Raw genomic sequence first — 20645 nt, forward strand, 5'->3', positions numbered from 1 at the left:
TGTCAGACTGCCCCGTTGCTACCACCTGTCTTATGGCAACAAAATGTAATGGAATACTGGTGGGAAGGTTCAGCCCCTTACTGCCATAATATTAAAATTCTGCTTCTGACATTGTGGGCCAGCATAATAAAATAGGAGGCATTACTTTCAGGCAGCCCTCGTACACTAATAATTTTATCCATTTTTTTCCCCCAGAAAATTAGAAGATTCTTAAAGAAACATAAAACAAATACGTAGTATGAATCTGCTGCAACATCAGTGTTCATTTATGTTGGAAGACATTTAACACTAGACAACTTCTCAGTGTAAATATGACAGGCAGCAAAAAGGTAGTTAGAAGTAACTGTCAATCACAAAATACCCAAATTTCAAGAGATTTACAAGGATCACTGAGTCCAGCTCCTTATTTGCTATCACTCTTTTTTGCCTGAGCTACAAGAGCAGGAGCTAAATAAAACCATTTTAACACTTAAAGTCATTTATAATAACATTGGTTCTCCTGGTTTCAACTCCTATTTTCTTTTTACTATGGTAGGTACTTTAATCTCTTACAGTTCTAATAGCTTATAAAAATAATTTTTTTTTTTTTTTTAAATGGGACTGCTTCACAGATAAATGCCAGTATCTACGGAAAAGGCAGTTTTTCTCCCCTTCATATCTTGACCAGAAAAACACAAATCACACATAGAACCACTGTAGTCTCTTAAAAAACAAAAAACAAAACCACAAAGAATCTCAATTTACTGGGAGCAGTGAAAAATTTGTCAATTATTAGAAAGAAGGCTTTTTTAAGATTAGCGTAGGAAAAGTTACAAGCCATGCTGCGGACATGCAGACATGTAAATCTCAGACATGGATATTCATTCTCCTTAAACTTACATCAAAGTGATCTTAAGTCATTTTGTTATGTTGTTTATACAAACAGATAACTGTTGGTACAACAACATACTCAGAAGGACTGCACTGGGATCCCCAAACTCACAGCTGTCACAGCTACTTCTTCACATGCACCATGGTGCACTACATATTATAGAAAATGTCAAGTGGAATGTTTGATTTTAGCACACTACGGTATATCTTAGTATCCATCTGACAGAGACTTAAGCTTGAGGTAAAGCACTGCAGCAATACAGTTAGGCTGCTTCCAGCTAAGTAAGAAACAGAAGCCTTTTAAAGGATCTCTGTGCCACAAACATTTTTACTCTGCACAAGAACTAGCTACAGGAAAATTCTTCTAAGTGTGGTGTGGGCTAGAAACAGCCTTTTTCAAGACTGTATTGGAAGAAGTTCATTGAAGTATAAAGATGACAATTTCAGAAACAATTAATTGTAATTACTAATACTTACTTAGTAAGATGCCGACATAAAACATCCTTACAAATGGGTTGCTCAGCCAAAGTCAGCCAAAATTCACAGGCCTCCAAAGCCACATTTTCATCTTGGTCCTGGGTCCTTAGAAGCATGTACTACACAATGCAAAAAGAAATTACTTGTGTAAGTTATAGGAGAGCAGAAGAAACCACTAATGTTGGAAAGTGTACCCATAAAAACCTGAGTATGCCACCATAGTCTTTTTGTTTCTTTGGTAAGGTGGGAAGGTGAGGCTACAGTGAGACTTCTTAATCCTCTATCATTCAGACTGAATTTGTGCATTGCTTAAGTAAGAACAAAGAAGATATAGACAAGAGACACAAAATAATTAAGTTTCTAGTGAACACAAAAACAACTTCCCCTTCATTTTTCAATAAAAAGGGACAAGTAAATATATTCAAAATGGAAATATTCCAGTACTGTTACTTCCAAAAACTGACAATGTGACTACCTGGATAAGTAGAATTTCTAACAGGATAATAAATCAATAAACCAAACACTCAGAGCTTTCTAGCATGAATGGTAGGTAATTCATAGACTCAGTATCAAATCTGTAAACTTGGTATGAAACTTTAACCACACTTAAAAATAAAATGAAATATCAGCATAAACAGAATGTATTTGTATACCACTACTAATCAGTTTCTTACAGACAACTGACACAACAATGCTAAGAAGATGGTTGCAACAGCCAAAGCAGTAACGCTTATGATTTTTCCATACTGCCACTTATTTCTGAGAAGGTTGGTCTCTTAGTATTAGTGTCTGCTGTCACATTTTTTATCAATGATTTTAATGAGCGGGTTGAGTACACCCTTAGCACATTCACAAATAATATCAAGTTGGGCAACAGTGTTGTTCTGCTTGAGGCTATAGGAAGACTCTGCAGAGAGATCTGGACAGGCTGGGTCATATGGCATACAACAAGGCTAAATGTTAGGTGCCACATTCCAGTCATAACAAACCCATGCATTGGAACAGGCTTGGGGAAAGTGGCTGGGAAACTGCCTGGCAGAGAACGATATGGGAGCACTGGTCAACAGCTGACTGAACATGAGTCAGAAGTCTGCCAGCCTAAGAGAGCCAGTGGCATCCTGGCCTGTACTAGAAGCAGTGTGACCAGCTGGACTTGGGCAAAGATGGTTCCTGTCTATAGCACTGGTGAGATGTCACCTCAAGTACTTTGTTCAGCTTTGGGTCCCTCACTACAGGAAATACAGCTGCTAGAACACATTCGGAGAAGAGAAATGAAGTTGGTGCAGGGACTGAAAAACAACTTCAGAGGAATGGCAGAGGGAATTAATGTTGTTTAGCCTAGAAAAGAAGAGGCTGAGGAGGAAACTGCTCTCTCTAACAACCTGAGAAGAAGGTCGCAGTGAGATGGATGGTGGTCTTGGGTGCTGGTCTCCTTTCTTAGGTGACAAGCAACAGGATGCAATGAAATGGCACCATGTCACACGTGGGAAGATTTAGATTGGACATCAGGAGGAATCTCTTCACAGTGAGGATGGAAAGGCATTAGAAGAGGCTGCCTAGGACAGTGGTGGAGTCTCCATCCCTGGAGGTATTTAAGAGATATGTGGGTGTGATGCATAGGAAGGTGAGTTAGTGGTGGACTTTGTAATGCCAGGTAGCTGGTTGGACTTGATGATCTTGAAGGTCTTTCTGGTCTTTCTCAAGCTAAATTATTCTACAACTCTTATCATTCTAGAAGCCTCCCAGAAGTTGAAATAGAAAGAGGTAACATTTTTTTCCCCTAAGTGTTAACAGATACATCTTTATCTGAAGAAAGCAACAGGATGCAAGTAGTCTTATGACTGCAGTACATTTCTTCATTATCTCTTCATATCATCAATACACTATTCATTTATTACAAGTAATCTTATTATGTATTATATGATAAAAAAATCTGACTTTCTACTGAGATAGATCCTATGATCCACATGCGCCATGTGCATATAAGTATAATTTAACAACAGAAAACCTAGGATCTATTCCTGACAAAATCTGTTATAAAAAACAAGAGAATCAGCCCACTCATTTGCCTCTGCACACCTGGAGGTGCACGCTAAAACAAAACAAAACCCAAACAAAACCATTCCTTTATGCTCCAGGTATTTGGCACACAAATTAGCACTAAGCTTGTCTGTTTTAAAAGCACAATACTGGCCAAGATCTTCTGTATTAGAGTCACTACTGGATCATCAATATTCTTAATAGTTTAAAAACTGATTCACCATTAGCATGAAGACCATTATGTGCATACAAGTTTGTCTTATTTTAAGATCTTCTTCACTTAATCAGAGCAGCCTCTGAATGTGCAGCATGCAACTTAGAAACTGTCAGCCTTCAAAGGGGCAAAGGCAACTTCACCTGAACTCTAAAAAATAGTCACAGTTCTGGGGTATTCCATTTGCACTTGTCTAGATCTGCACAGAACTGATGAAATCAGTAACTGTACATGGTTATCCCACATTTGGAAAAGAAAAAGTCTAGACTTTCTGTTAGAACACAAATTCACTAGTACTGTATTTTGTTCTCAGCAACAAAATACCAAGTATAATAAGAATACAATCTTGGATTATCTGTGTGGTGATACTACTAGGTTGATCCCCACAAACAAGCAGGGATGTGAGGAGCAGGCTTTATTCTTGTCCTTCATGTGCCTGAAAACAGTTTCCAGGATGAGCTGCTCTACCATTTTTCCAAGAAAAAGCATTCCTTAGAAACTCTTTTTATTTGTACTTATTTCTGCAACCCCAGACTAGTTTCAGCATGAAACAAAGAAAATGAGACTCACCTCAACTATACTAATCATATGAGGAAGAAGGCGATCCATTCGAACTTCCAGCAACATTACCAGAGCACGGCAAACATTTTTGCGTACTTCAGGTTCCTCATCAGTAGCCAGTGCAAAAAGATTCTATTGGAAAGCAGTATCAGTTTATAAGGCTCAATTCACTTAGTTTGACTTGCATTTAAATTTGCATTACTGGCAAACTAAGGTATACAAAAACATAATTGCTACCATCCATTCCCACACCTGAGAATACTTAACTACTTCTTACAGATATTTTCTTTACAGCAAATTATATTTTCAGACTCTCAGTGCACATAGTACACATGACCAAACATTGGGAAATGTTAGATATTGGCATAAAAAACATTATTTCCTAACTTTTAAAAAACTTTTAAAAACATTATTTCCTAACTTTTTCTTTTCTTCAAAGTTCTAAAGTCATGCTTCAAGGTACAACAGCTCCACAACAAATACTTCAGATAACCTGAACTACCACCATTCTATCTCATGTTCAGAACTAACACCTAAAGTCACCAGTTACCAAGACAGACTAAATGACATGAGGATACCAGTGTTGAACTCTCCACCACAGGTAGTTACAGACTGATGTTGTTACTGCTGCACCTTTTATATAAATACATTTCCTCCACTTAGGAAAAGGAAATATTTTTCAAAATATTATTTTTTATGCTCAGACAGTATTTAGACTTAACTATTTGGATCACAAGCATGCAAAATAAACTTAAATGCAAAGGGTGAATAAAAAGCCAAGAAGAGGAAGCCCTAAGTAGGGCAGTTAGAAGCAGAGACAATTATAAAACATTATCTAAAACTCTTGGTAAGTCAGACATGCACTATGATTTAATCCTGCCCCTCCAAGTAAAGAATGCTCACTCACCTCAATAAAAGCATCTATGTGCATCATAAGAGCTTGAGTTCTACTGATGATAAATTGATTGACACATGCAACAGCGTGAGATCTAGAAACAGAGTAGTTAGAACATACATTTCTGTCTTAAAAACATTTTCTAAACTGTACATAAATACAAAAAATCATCCAGAATCAGATCACACAATGAAAGATCACCTAGAGGCAAGACTGAAAAGGACACAGTACACCAGGTGTGGCCACACCAGTACTGAGTAGAAAGGAAGCATCATGCCTCTTACCCGCTGGTAGTACTTTGGCTAAAGCAGCCTAGAACAGTACTTGCCTCCTTTGCAGTAAAGGCACATTGCTGGCTCATTTCAGGGTAAATGCCACTGTTTTTGCTGATAACCAAAAACAGTAGCAAGTAAATTCTGGCAACCTCCTATGTCATAATTTTTGCTCTTTAGAACAGTTTAATATAGTACTCAAGTGAAAAGATGAACTTTTGTGGAGTTACAGAATCATAGGGGCTGGAAGGGACCTTTGGACATAATATGGTCCAACCGCCAACTTAATTTGATTGTGTTAAAAGACAGTTTTCTACGTTTTGGGACAGCTTAAAAAAGAAAAAAAGCAGAAACCTTCTCCTGCAAGAACTTAAAAAAATACCCCATTATCAGTAAATGGTATTTTCACTCTCCCATTGCTGCAGCCATTACCACACAAATGAAGCATGTAAGACAGTTTTTTTTTTTCCTTTTTAAATGATCCTGAACAAGTAAATGTAAGAAGGCACAGAGATCCCATGCACCAGTAATCATCACGCTGACCTACCTGGTTAACAGATTAAACCTCTTCACTCCCTCATACATCTTTCAAATCTACCGTCAGTGCATGATATCCCATACCAAAGTCATCTTGAATATTATGAAAATTTAATGTGGTGGTTAGAACTTAATAAACTTTGCTTTTTAAAATCAGAGTAATTTAAGCAAATATATAAAACATCAACCTTTCTTCTCATGTAAATAATATTTCAACATGGATCTTTAGTACAGCATTTAAACCTACCTTATTTTTGGACTGCTGTGCTTGAAGAACTGTAAGAATTTAGGTATCATGATATTGAGTGGTCGGTCCAATACATCACTATCTAATATTTCAGCAGAATCTTCACATATCTTCTGAAGAGCGCCAAACGCACCCTGTGTAAAAAATCAAGCCATACACTTGTTTCACATTCTGAAGACAGCAACATCTCAGAATATGCAATTTCAGCACATTACTACAGTAACTGTAGTGCGCTAAAACTGGAATAAAATTGAAATGAATTGTGATTCTGTGATACGCACTTATGGCCCTTCTATTTAATATTTTACACCTTAACTTCTAAGATGTCAGCATGGTTGAACAGCTGATAAGTGCTAATTTAATTTTAGCTTTCAGTGCTCCTCTGTTCAATTGTATTTTTAAAAATGCTTAAAAGGGAGCTCCTTTTTTTCTTCTGAAAACAGAATCAAAACTCTACATAAAACCACAGCACACTGGACCAGCCTTTTCATCAAAAGAATAATTTTATACAAAATGCTTTACACGCTTCCAACCCAACGGTCAGAGTCATTCTGTGATTCTGTAATTATGGAGACAGCATCAAGTAATGAACATTGTGGTCATAGATTATTATTATTATTTTTTTTTAAATCAGACAAAACTTTTTTTCTTCCACAGTCTGAAATATATTTAGGCTGGAATTCAATTATTTTCCTTCATACACACTGAGAAAAAAAAAGTTCACCTCATAGTAGCCTGAAATAGAATGTCGGATCATGTTCCCAGATGATGCTACGTGAACAACAATTTAAGTGTTTGTGTAGGAAACTGGTAATCACAGCCTGAACCTCTGATTAACCATCTGAAGCAAGTGTTGGGTCAGCTAAGGGAGCACAGGTGGAAGGTAATCCAGCTATGCTCCCGGAAGGGGTGGAGCTTGACTCCACCTCTCCTAGACTTCATTTAAGGGCTGACCACCTCAATGGTAGCAGCTCTTTTGGAGATCACTCCTTTATGGAGTCTGGGTGACTAGCCTCAGCGTTTTCCATCTAGATTGAAGGCCTCAGAATTGGTGTGTTTTTCCTGTAGATAACCTTTGGCTATCTAATACACCACCATTCTTGTATTATTCCTATTATTCCAGTGTTTAAGTAAGAAAATTCAAGGTCAGTGTTACAACGATTTACTTAAATCGTTAGGCATCCCCGGGCAGGACACTTTATATCTCAGATGTCTTGACAATTCATCTCCATCCTTAATTCTGCTTTAATGTAAAATAATCAAATTCTTTTTAATGAATGCTGAGAACAAGGCATGAATGTAGAATAATAAGTGTCTAAACTTGAACCACCGTTACCAGAAGAGACTGTAGATGTGTGCACATACATGCACAAAATACTGTTAGTATAAGCTGTATGTATGAAGAGATAAAAATAATCAACTTCAGACAATAATCTATTTCAGAATAAGTCTCCTTACCTCACAAGTATTGTAGTCCTCTGAATCTAAGAGGCTGCAAAGCTTTGGTAAAAGTTCAGGCCAATTCTGTAATTCTCCTTTTGAAGCAATGGTTGTTATCAGAATACCTAAGTGAAAAAGAGGAATGAGGGAAATGAGATCCAATTTTCTCAGGTATCATACTTATTTTTTCTTTTTTTTTTTTTCTTTTTTTTTTTTTCCTCTTCTAGAAGAACAAAAGAATTAAGAAATGGCAAGCATAAAAAAGGAAATACATTTAATTACAAATAGTATTTGAAAGGCTTTGAAATGCAAAGGATGGCTGTGCCTTCCTCTCACCACAAAGGGCTCAGGATGTAAGAGCAGCTCCAATTAAGAAAATAATCATGCCCTAATACTAAGACAGGTTTGGCTGTAAATTTACTAAACACAGTATGCACTTAAGACGCCTCTTATTATGCTATAAAAGCATGAACGCAGGATGTGCACCAGACTGGTTGTCATTCAATAAATTTAAAATCTAGTAGTGAAGTTGTGAACAGACAAATTAAGCATGTTTACACAAAAATTATGAAATCATGCTACGACTGAAATACTTAGTTAAGAGCTTGAACAGTATGGCGGGTGATCAGCTCTAGAGGTTGTCTGATGCAGACTCAGCAAACAAATGAGACAGCCCAACTAGTCACTGATTCTATTTCCAGCACACAAGAAAACTCAGAAAAAAATGAACTTGGGGAGAGGAACACAGAAAGCTCCCTAAAGTACTGACTTTGTACAAGACTAAATGAAATGGGTAGCATAATTTATATATAACTGACACAGACATTTACCTCTAGTAAGTACAAATACTAAAGAATGTGGGGTCCACCCAGCCCAACCCCTGCCCATTCATGAAGACCCAGATCAAGGTGGCCATACCTAGAGAACTTCTAGGATCTCTAAGGAGGAGACTGCACAGCCTCTCTGGGAGACCTGAGTCACAGCTCTGACACCAGCACACTAAGGAAGTTTCTGGTGTTCAGGAGGAACTGCCTATGCTCCAGTTTGTAACCACTGCCCCTTGTCGTAGCACTGGGCATCACACAAAAGAGCCTGGCTTCAGCTTCTTTGCACTCTCAGATATTCATATATGTTGATGATATTCCTCCTGAGCCTACTCTTCTCCAGGCTGATCAGCCTTCTCCCTTTCCTCCAGCCCTTCAATCATCTTGGCCTTTTGTTGGACTGCACTCAGTATGTCCAGGTCTGCCTTGTTCTAGGGGGTATGGAACTGCACACAGCACTCCAGGCACCGAACAGAGCGGGAAGGATCACGTCCTTCAGCTCACTGGCAATGTTTTCTCTAATGCAGCCCAAGATACTACTAGCCTTCATTTCTGCAATGTCAACTTGCCAACTCATGAAGTTAAACTGAACAAAAAGAACAAAATACATCAATGCTCTTGAACCCAGAGAAAGTACTACATTGCAAAACTGCCTCCCTACATTAGAACTTAGAATTAAGTTTTAGATAATCATGCTCATATTAGAAAAAAATCCACATGAACTTCTGTTGCCTTTCATCTCCTTTCCATTGTGAAACTTCTACTGCCTCCTGCTTTATCTGGACAACAGGGAACACCAGACATTAGCCTTAGCTGCTCCTCTACAATGCTAAGTCACAGAAATGCAGACAGCAGATGAATAACCAAATTAAATAAATGCTCAGCTTAGCAGTTTCTGACTTCTGATGTATTTGAGCAAGAGCTGACAGCTAAAGGAACCCTTCCTTCTCAACAACAACCTAAGCAGAAAGGTCAGAAATCTGAAAGTAAAAATCTTTACAAATACGCTCTTTGATGTCTAATGAAATTCAAGTCAGTATTACAGAATCTTTTGCTATGTCACTTGACAAATATTAAACCTAACAAGCAAAGCTGTTCAGCTAGGAAAGCACCAAGCATGTGAGATACTCCAACAGAATGTAGGAAATCATTAAAAACATAAGTGTAATTGTCACCTCTTTCCTGACTATTTCAACTACAGGCAACCCTACCTTATAGCATCAATGCTAAAATGAAAATAAATAAAGTAAAATAAAATAAAATAAAATAAAATAAAATAAAATAAAATAAAATAAAATAAAATAAAATAACACAAAGAAAAAACAGCTGAGCTCCATACTTTTACAAAAGCAACATGGAAAAGGTGTGTTGCTTCTTTTTTGCTTTATTTTGCGCAGTACTTTGACTCTGTAGCTCTTAAAATTTTATTTCTAAAATCCTTAATCCTGAAACTAATTTCATGGCAAAATCACACCCCTGAAGACAATCATTTGCCTTCTTTTCCTTTCCAGAGCAAAGCTTCTTCAGTCCTGCCACTACTCTAATCCATCTATTTTGCCTAACTTTTAAGCAGGGCCTGCCCAAACTAGAATCCCTGTGAAGATTTAAGAACTGTCATAAGCATCTCTTAAGTAGTTGCATTCATTTCCTACCAAGTTTGTGAGCCTTCAACACACATAGCACACATTTTAAAATTTGAATCCACATTAAGGGTTTTTAAAACCTGTGCCACATTACACAGAGAAGTTTCACATGGTTACTCATTTAGGGCTTAAGAACAGAGAAACGGTAAACAATGAATCTGATCAGATTGCCTCCATCTTGGTCAAAAGGTGCTTGTCTTTGTCTGGACAGCACCAAATGTCACCACAAAAGGAGTGAAGGCCACTTTACTTCTTCTCTTATGCTATTTTAATGCTGCTGTATTCACTTGTCAGAATTCCAGAGATCCTATTTATGGGTGACCCATTAAACTGACTGTGCATGAACAGCAAGAACCTGTATGCACTTCTGACTAGAAAATGCCAACAAGCAATGCAGGTAGGTAGTAAAACATTTACTTGTAGGTGATATCAAGATGCTGGTGGGTACTGGACAGAAGTCAGGAGGATCCAACATTTATTTCACATGGGGAAGTGCACAGCAGGCACTAAATAGGAACCCTTATGTAAGCATACAGTTCAACAGTTAATACACATCTTCTGAGTTCAGACATGTCTGAATACTCCCTGCAAGGATCACTTAAAGCTCAATAGTAATTAAACTATTGACCCACAAACAATTCCTACTAGAAGTAATCTACAAAGAATTCCTTGAAAACAACCCCACAGAAGAAAAGCTCAAAAATGAACAAAAAAAAAACCCAGCATTAACCACCAAATCACCAAACAACCCTAAGACAGCAATCCAAACGGTGCTAGAATATTCTCCTTGATTAGTTCCACTGTGCTCCACTAACAATCCCTCTGACCTGAAAAACAGGACTCCTACAATCAAAAAGTACAAAAATATGTGCAGACTTCTTCCTACAGCTACTGAAAAAATTAGGGGCTATTAAATGCTTATTCTACCTGGTTTTTTTTCCTTTACTTTCTGGAGTGAACATAGAAAATTACTGCAATGATATTAGTAATTAGTGGAAATCATATTCTCAATGAACAGGCCAAAAAGCAACTTTACCTAGAAATAAATTTAAACACTCTTATAGCCAATATTCTGATCTGCCTAATAATCTACTGTTTTCTGACAGAAGCTGTTTAAAAGGAAAAGCTTGTTATCTGTATGCATGTCATACATGCACAGTACAGTAATTTTAACAACTCCCTAACAGTGTATGCATATATGTGCATTAGTAGACTTGGGAGAGGGAGAAGGAAAGCAACTAACAGAAATGTTTCATTGATGCAAGTGAAATGTTGAAGTAACTCTGCAGTCAAACTCTTACTCTTCATTTTTTCAGGTTCAAAAACTGGCAACAAGCTGAGTTTTCTAAGAGTTTAAGTAGAGACAAGTAAGCTCAGTTATATTCCTACAGATGTGAATTGAAATGGTTAATCAACTTAACAGGAAGCAAAAGTGACTTTCACATACTGAAAATTAACATCAGCATCAGAACATTGTGAACTTCTTATCAGAAGCAAATAGCTTTAGGAGTTTAACAGCTCTATAGCTCACCATTGAATATCCAATTTAGCCATTCTGCATATTGAAAATGTTATTATATCAACAAGGGCAAACTTACCTACAGTAGCTCTAATTAAGGGAGAGGAATCGCCAATGTTGTTCAGACATTCACTTTTGATGAAGTCAGTTACCCCATTTGGAAAGTTGTGAAAGTGTGCTTTTACATTATTCTTCAAGATGAGACCACTCAAGGAACGTGTTGGTTCATCTGCAACAGAAAATAAATTACATTCAGACTTTGATTAGTTCATAGGATAAGGTAGATTTGCACAGCAATGGAACAAGAATAAAGCTTACAGTGAGATCTTAATTTTTATTTCCTTGCATCTCCTACCAACTACACTTACCAATTCATGTAACAAAGCTTTTTAGGTAGAATTCAGTATTTCTGTTTATTCAAAATTGAAATATCAGTACTGCCTAGTCTACATTTTCAAGTTTTCTACAGATATAGGCAAGGAATGCACCTTAATTTGCAAGGTAGAAACTTGTACCTGAAACTGGTTAACTGAAGATATTTAAACACTCTGATTATACTGACAGATTTGTTATAATACTGTTACTGTAAAAGTTCATGACAACTCAGCTTTCACTGAAGTAATGCCAACGCATCATGTAGGCACTGTGCAGTAAGTTCTCTGACCTCTAATCTGGGCAAGAAATAAGGTGTTCAAGTTTCCTTTGCATCAAGAATTACAGCTTGCACAAGATATATTTCAAGCTTTCAAAACTATCAATATCCAAACAGAAATAATGCTAAGCAAAATAAGCAATTACTTTCAAAAATGAGGTATTTCAATACTGAAGTTACTGCATCATAAATACTAGGACACACAGTACACCCATGATGTCTGATTGCCAGTTGGAAAAGTAATCTATCGTGATCTGGGCTACTTAAAATAAATAAATAAATAAGTAAGTAAGTAAATAAATAAATAAATAAATAAAACAGTACTCAGAAATGAGGGTTTTCTTCAGAAATTGAAGTTCATTCTCACCAGCTGATTTTCCCTGAGCTCCAAAACCAGAAAGCCATCATGTACTCTTTAATCTAGTTTCCACATTCATATTTTCTTAAAGAAGAGTTGCTTTTCAAAACTATAAACACAGTGATTTTCATACACAGCTTTTACAGAAAGTAGAATAGCTTTGTAAACCTTTAAGTAACGTTTTACATGCATACTTGAAACAATTCTGAAACTTCATCCACGATACTTTTTTTTAATACCTACCACACTCTAAACAGCACAAAAAATAAATACTGTTTCACCAACAGATTTTATGGAAGACTGGGGAAAAAAATGGTTAAAAGTTGTTATTTTAAATAAAACTGCTAGTTGTTATTTTAAATAAAACTGCTAGATACTGGATGACCAGGCACACTTTTAACAATCACAGAACTTGGTTAAGAGTTGTGGCAAATAGCAGTAATACTGTTAATACTGTTTGCCAAACCAAATTGAATAATTTCATTATTTTGTTCAAAGTTTTGAAGTTACCAACATTAAGGCTCTGGTGGAGAATGACCAAATGAATGCTTGATCAGTCACAGGTTTAACTCACTGAACTAGAAGGAAAGTCTCTACATTTCTGTCAAATGACAGAGAATTCATGAAGCAACAGAAAGAAAGAAGATTAAAAATAAAATGCAAAACCAATCACCACCTTGCTGAAGTAGCAAGCAGAGATCATGAATACAGGCTAAAGACACTGCCAATTGGACTTGTAACTATGTGAGTTAAAGAAGCAGCATGGAATCTGATACTCAGGAATTTCTAAAACAACACTGCAGTCAGAGTCTGAGTTTGAGAATCTGAGTATGACATGACTGTAGAAGGATATTTATGGAATCCAGAGTGTTCAACAGCTTAACAGCTACATTGTCAGAAAACAGCAACATAGGCCTAGATAGAGCTTTTTTTTTTTTTTTTTTTCTGTAACACCAATATTACAAGCAGATGGTCTAAGAGCTGAATAAGACACTCTTTAGTCTTCTGAGATTCTGTGATAAATTCTGTCCGCCATATGTTTCAGCCATCAAAAATACCAGTCTTGTCTCCTTCTATCTTAGTCAACATTAAAGTAGAGAACTTACAAGAACATATAGTACAAGAAAGAAGGAAAGTGAAGCAGACTTCTGGCATTTGATAGCATCTTTGGTGCCAAATAAAGTAATCAGTGGAAGAATCTCCCTCTCACCACACCTCGCTTTACAATAAAACTACACCATTCAAACATAATTCAACCCTTGGTAGATTTTCAGCTTTGTTGAGAGGCCTTAGCATTAGTTCAAGAACTTAATGCCTAACCGAATTGATGCATACCTGTAAGAAACTGTTATCAGCTACTTTTCAGACCACAGCTGTGTTTTTACAACTTTCTAAAGTACATTCTCTAACTACCCTACCTCCTCTAATCACAGCCTGTATGACACAAGTAAATATGTGTTTTTGTAGTACACTTTAAAGTCCAAGCAAGCTAATAAAAAGGCAACAACACAGAAAACATATGAAGTGCTTCACAATATAAAGCCATGCGTAATCTCTTACTCCCTTCAGTAAAATACCTGCAGTTGGCATGGGTGCCACGATGCTAGGTTAGAATCCTACCTGAGCAGACAAGTTGTCGTGCAGCTAGGTATTAATGGGTGTTCACAGAGTAAGAGCTGTAAAATGGTGTCTCCTATTCAAGAGGGTAGGTGCCAGAAGACACCATGACCTCTTTGCAGACTGTCAGAAGGCAGACCTGCTGTTAAACATAACAGTGATGTCAGAACAGTTTCACTGTGTTATCTTGGAGTGATGCAACACGTACAGCTGATTAGCTCACTGCCTTCATGAAGCCAAATCTGGCCTTATAAAAAGGAATCACTTCTCTTAGTCCACTTGCAATAGTTACGTGCAAATAAGAATGTCTCTCCTTCAGCACTAAGTAGGACTGGAACCTCAGAAAAACCACCACCAATAACAGAATCCACAGTATTATTCCTAGGTACAGAGCTGAGTATCTTTCCTAAAAGCAATCTGAAAAGCCATATAAAAATGCACCCTAACCCACAGATACATAACATTAATAAAAATTGACTTCTCTAAGCAGCTAAGAATAACTCCCGCTTTTGAAAAGCACTTTAAAAATTCCTTCTGCTCTTTCTAAATGACATTTTTTGTTCTTCAGAACCACAGAAGACTTCACTTTGCTGTGCCTTCTAATTGTAGAAGATACTGAAGGACAACATCTTGACCAAGCTCTTGAGTACCAATAATGGCTGAAGATTGCATTCAGCTCTCCACTGGTAGCTTAGCCCTGCAGTACCTGAATAAGTTATTCCTCCCTAGTGAGATTACCTGCTTCATCAGAAGTGGTACAGACTGACCATTCAAGCAAGAATAGTAGAGATATTTATTTCAGTATCTTCAAGGGAAGAAGCATGTGCATAACTTCAAGAGATCAGAATGGATGTTCCCTTAATCAGAATATTTCTTACTGCACAGGGAGCACAGTAATTATTTTTAAAGCATTCCAGAGCAAGATCAGCATGAGCCAGCAGCATGCCCTGGCAGCAATAGGGCTAGCCACACTTGGGGTGCATCAAATACAGAGTAGCCAGCCAGTCAGAAGATGTGATTCTCTCAATGCATTTAGCATTGTTACAGTCTCACCTTGAGTACAGCACGCAGTTCTGGGCTCCACAATATAGAAAGAATGTTAAAATACTTGAAAGCGCACAGAAGAGGGAACATGGGTAGTAATAGTAACAGGACTGGAGGGCACAACCTGTGACAAGAGGCTGAGGATACTCTGTTTAACCCAGTCTGGAGGAGGCCAAGAGGACCTCAGTGAACCCTGCAGCTCCCTGAGGAAGGGATGCAGCAGTGGTGTCTGGGTTTTGCTTCTGGGAACTGATGGCAGAATGGAAACAGCACAGAGCTGCCAGGGGAGGGTCAGGCTGGGTGGCTCCGGGAAACATTTCTGAGCTATAAGGGTACAGGCTTCTTAGTGAGGTGGCTGATGCCCCATGCCTGTCAGCACATGTTGGAATTGATGATCTCTAGAGTTTCCTTCCAACTGTTCTGCACTCAAATTTTCCCTATCTTCCTTCCTCCCCAGTGAAAGGCAGCTGACGAAGTCTGAGGTAGAAACTGAAAACAGATTGAAGATGGATTTCAAATAACTTGAAAAACAAAAATCAGCAGACACATACCAAAGCTTCTTAGATAGTCTTATTTTCACTAGTATTCTAAGTAGCAGAGGATTGGCCCTTTGTGCATAGAAAGAGCTCTTGTGAAGTAAATACAAGGAAAAAAAATATTTCTAAAAATAATAATGGCAAACAAACAAACAAAAAAAAGAAATTTGTCTGAAGGAGTACTTAATTAAAAGCACGTAACTACTCTCTAGTTTCTTATTTCAGGAACACCTCCACTAGTGCCAAAATTATATCTTGCCATTTCCCAGAATGCAACCTAATACATCTAACTGAAGAAACAACTTTTTATTAAGCTGTATCTACAGGATGCCAGCAGCAGAAATCAGGAAAACTTCCAATGCACAGCACCCTACACAATACCAGTGGTGGCAAGTCATTTATTTTGTACTCCCCAATAGTCACTGAATAGTCTGAACAGTATTCTGAATTACTCAAATTGATGACAAGGCCTCATTTCACTTATCCAATTAATCCTTGTGTTCCAACAGCTATTAGCATGATGGATTGTCTCATTTTAAAGTTTGTTTTAAAATACAACATTCACCTTCAAGGTATTCAAAGTGAACAAACTTCTATTCATCTAATCAAGTCATTTCTTCAGAGAAATTCATTACTTCAGCTTTGAATTCATTCATTGCCAAATAGGTAGCTCCCAGCACAAAGCCTGTCATTTCCTTCCCCAACACACTAAGGTACTTCTCCATCATTCCTGTTTGTGAAGAAGCAAGAGGATGATACTCTATGAATTATGAGTGCCCAAGCTTTTGGTTTGCCTGGATTGCACCAAGCGAGCAGGGATTGTCTTGGGCTGCATATAAATTAGATAATATAGTTAACATGTAAATGACAAAACTGGTTTTTTTTTTTTTCTGTTTGTTTGTTTTTAAACATAAAAAAGAAGGGCAACAAGAACATAAAACTTGCTTTTGTGAAACTAATGCATTGATATCTGCTTCAGCGGCAGGGGACTCAATACTCAGTGAGCTCTCAAGGTCAGGATTAGGGATTGTCAGAGATTTTTTATCTAATCTTACACTTCCTATGCTTCATACTTCACAACAGCTGTTCACAAATGTACACATTATCAAAAAGTGATGACATGAATAAGGTGCGTTTGTGAAATAAAGGATATTTCTCTCTGCTAAGATAGGTCCCATAAAAGTAGAACAAAGAGACATGATTAAATTGTTCTGAGTTGAATGTTTGACTGCAACACTATTTTTTCCGTGTCAAGGTGCATACACTACAGATATTGCAGTCACTCTTCTAAGAATTCTGCTTAAAAACTGCCACGCAGAATATCACATGTTATTAGTAAATAATACTCCATCAATCTGCAGAAGTATTATAAATCAAAAGTCTTATTAATCAGGCTTTGTTTTACAACCTTACATTGGCTACTTCCTTGACAACTTATAAAGCCAGGCTTACATGATAATGATTTAAAATTACATCTAATCTTGAAATATAGATCAATTCTAATGTTTTGAAATACAGGCCTTTTTTTCATGTGCTTTACTTTTATCTGCGTTCTAGACTTTGTCATGAAACCCTCAACTTACTGTATTACTTCCATGCCTCCCCCCAAAAGTGGCCATGACATGCACATCAAAGTTATAAATTCTGAGAGAAACTGAATAAATGTAGTATATGTGGTATAATATGTGGTATAATGTGTATGATTAATTAATAATTCAGCATGCCTCCTTAATAACAAAAAACGTGTCTTCACAAGCACAAACATATGCAGGTAGGTTGAAGTGGTTTCCAATGTTTTACTTGCCAAGCAGCATAAGCATATGTAATGTGGAACACGTGGTGAGCTTCGATTTGACTGTATGTGTGGCAGATGCGAGACGTGGAGTTAGTGCTGTGATGTGCCTTCCTTGTTTCCAGCTGCACAGTCAATGCTTGAGCTGAGCACATCTGACCCACTAAAATTTCTGCTAAAAATCACATCATAGTATTAAAAGTTTGTGATCTTCTGGGACCGTGCACTTTTATTCTTGGAAACAGAAAATCCACAGTTAAAAATTGTTCTAGGCTCAAGCACCTGAGAAATGAATCAACTACTTCTGCTTGGGTGCATTTAGAAACCACATCAGCAATGACTCCCTTTTTCTTTGCGGAAACACCACACAGGGATACTGCTTTTTAAGTACGTTTTAACATGAAAAAGAACAAAATAAGTGTCACTGAGTGCATGAGTTCAACTTGGCAAAGGTATACAAAGAATGACTCTTGTAGTAGACTACATTCACCTCACCTACGCTAAGGTAAGGCATTAAAGAACTGACTGAAGACCTCCAACTTACCCAAAAAATAAAGTTTCGTTTACTTCAGAGTTAAAACATAATAATAATAATAATAATAATAATAATAATAATAATAATAATAATAATAAAGTCTGATAACCTTAAAAACCAAGGGGAAGCCTGAGAAGTTCTGACCTGTCACTTCAGACAACACAAACATTGTACAGTTTCACACCCCAGATGATCTTACAGTGAATAGCACCTCTGAAGAACATACACCAATCTGAATAAGTAAATGAAGGTACTAAACTAGAGAACAGATGATATAATCAACAAACTTGTTACCATACCTACTCTTTCAGAATGAATCCCTTTCTATGGGATTCAGGAATAGGTAAAGAGATAATAATGGAGATCCCATACTCTCAGAGTAAAGGCTTCCAAGAAAGCATTCCTGAAGCATTGAATCACATAACGCAATCCACTGGATAATTTCAATGTTTCTTTAAAGACTCTTAAAAGAAAAAATAAATAACTGTCACTTCTCACATGTGGTATGTATGCCATAAAACTACCTAGGCGAAGAAATTTACTGAAGTCTGCTTTGCAATATCCCTACGGAGGGATGGAACAGAAGAATTGGCTGCCATACAAGACAAAAAAACCACACAGATTTAATGCTATGATTTGACAAAATCAATCATCTCAGAATTTTGTTCCCCTTAAGAAGTCTATGAATCTCAATTACTTCTTGCATTGACTACTAATACTGAGTTTAATTTTATTTTAAATGTATCAGAGTTGAAGGAAAAAATATTTTGCTACAGTTTTCAATAGAAGAACCCTATCCATGCTATGTAGCATTTGAAACTGTACATTTTAAAGGGTACATTAACCTTACTTTACTTCTGCACTGTAATCCCACCAGATATCAGATTCACCCCTTGGCAGCTATTTTAGTCTTTCTGATAATGACTAGATTATGTATTTTGTAAAGGGGGGCGAGAGGGGTGGGGAAGGAGGGAAGGACAGAAGAGATAGTTTTAATTTCCTAGTCAAAGCCTGTGAATTTCTTTTCTGGTTTAATCCTGCTCGTTAAAAACTTGTTCCCAAATGTGCAAGTTTGTTAATCAATACATGATTCTCACAGTCTTTTTCTTGCTCAGCTTCAAATTTTTTTTTAACACCAACATACCATGAAAGAAATACTCCACATTGGAAAGGACTCATGAAAACACAGCCCAAATCAAATTTAAATTTCAAAACTTATCAGAAAATATTCACATCAAATCCATAGGGCTACTCTGGAACATATTAACAGTTTATAAAAAGCCATTTCTTGCAATCTTATTTAATCTTGCAATTTTATTTAAGCCATCCACCATCTTTTAAGCTGCATTAAGTCATGCAGAATACCACGTGAATTCTGCCATATCATAAAGGCAGCTTCTTTTTTGTAACCTGAGGTGCGAAGACCTTACTCAGTAATGGATGTAAGCACAACAAGAATAGGAATTGTCCACAGATACTATTAAGCCTCAGTTTAGCTTCTCTTCAGAGCTGAACAGAGAACAGTTAACCAGGAAGTAACATAGTAATTTTTTGCTGATGCAAGCAGGCAGTCCCATCTCACAGTATGTTGATACAACATTGCATAAAAAAACCCATTGTGCCACAATTGTGGATGTCATCACCCAGTACTCCCAATAAGGCACCAAGCCAGTGTAGCACCACATTTATCTGCCAGTTTTACACCTGTGAAACCAAGAAGAAACAGCTGCAGTAATACAAGTATTTGAATGACAACGCATACTTCATTTTGCCCAAATAAGGATGACCTTTGAGCACAGTGCTTCTTGATAAGTACCATCTAGAGACCTGTACCCCAGTCTTCAACGTTTTGGGATCATGTTTTATTCCATGAGCTTAATACTGTCTGCCTGCAGGCCTCAGTGGAGCAGCCAACTAAGCAAGCAAAGTTATTTGCTTGCAGAGACAAAGGACTGAGGCCAAAAACAACATGGTTCAACCCATACTAAAATAAAATAAGGGTGTTTAAAATTCATCTCAGTCCACCCTTACAGAATTCTAACTTCCAGGAGCTTTTGCCTAAATGTTATCTTCACACAGTTTACTCAGCAGTACCTTCAACAGTAGCAAAAATGTTATGTATGGGTAGCCACACCTGTTGTCACACTAAGCTTTCTTCTGCCCCATGTACTAGCTAATGTAACATTTCAATCTCCACTGAGTAAGCTACGAACATAGTCACAGAGAAGCATGAACTTCCAACAGCATGGATATCTCAGCTTCTGCCTGTGGTATAAAGCACAGTCCTTGTCTTCCCTAGCCAAGAGCCTTAAAGGACAGACTGCCAAGAGAATCCTCTTAAGAGGGAGAAAGTAAAGAAAACTTTCCCAGTTGTACTCAAGATAGACTCCATCACATTTCCCCTGCAGTTTCAAAGAGGATGCAAAAGTATCTTAACTACTTAATAGCATTTCTAAGGTCCCTTTCTTTCCCTTGCTTGAGCAGGAATAATGACAGAAGGCTCTTGGCCATTGGATTCATAGCAAATCCAGCCAAGAGTTCCCCCGCCATCCTTCAGCAGTCCTACATAGCG

General features: G+C 37.3%; 1 protein-coding gene across 3 annotated transcripts in view; it reads right to left on the reverse strand.

Annotated features, from left to right (window-relative positions):
* Positions 1 to 20645, reverse strand: part of TNPO1 (transportin 1) — a 69820-nt gene that overhangs the window by 24155 nt on the left and 25020 nt on the right. For all 3 annotated transcript variants that reach the window (XR_001551969.2, XM_015848836.2, XM_032441398.1), the window contains exons 5-10: positions 11619 to 11768; positions 7572 to 7678; positions 6114 to 6247; positions 5070 to 5151; positions 4172 to 4294; positions 1348 to 1466 (exon numbers count right to left, since the gene is read on the reverse strand). Coding sequence is in view for 2 of the 3 variants with exons in the window: in XM_015848836.2 (XP_015704322.1) it covers positions 1348 to 1466; positions 4172 to 4294; positions 5070 to 5151; positions 6114 to 6247; positions 7572 to 7678; positions 11619 to 11768 (715 nt within the window). In the remaining variant the exon portion in view is untranslated. The remainder of the gene's footprint in view (positions 1 to 1347; positions 1467 to 4171; positions 4295 to 5069; positions 5152 to 6113; positions 6248 to 7571; positions 7679 to 11618; positions 11769 to 20645) is intronic.

Source organism: Coturnix japonica, chromosome Z, assembly GCF_001577835.2.
Source record: "Coturnix japonica isolate 7356 chromosome Z, Coturnix japonica 2.1, whole genome shotgun sequence".
Taxonomy (NCBI): domain Eukaryota; kingdom Metazoa; phylum Chordata; class Aves; order Galliformes; family Phasianidae; genus Coturnix; species Coturnix japonica.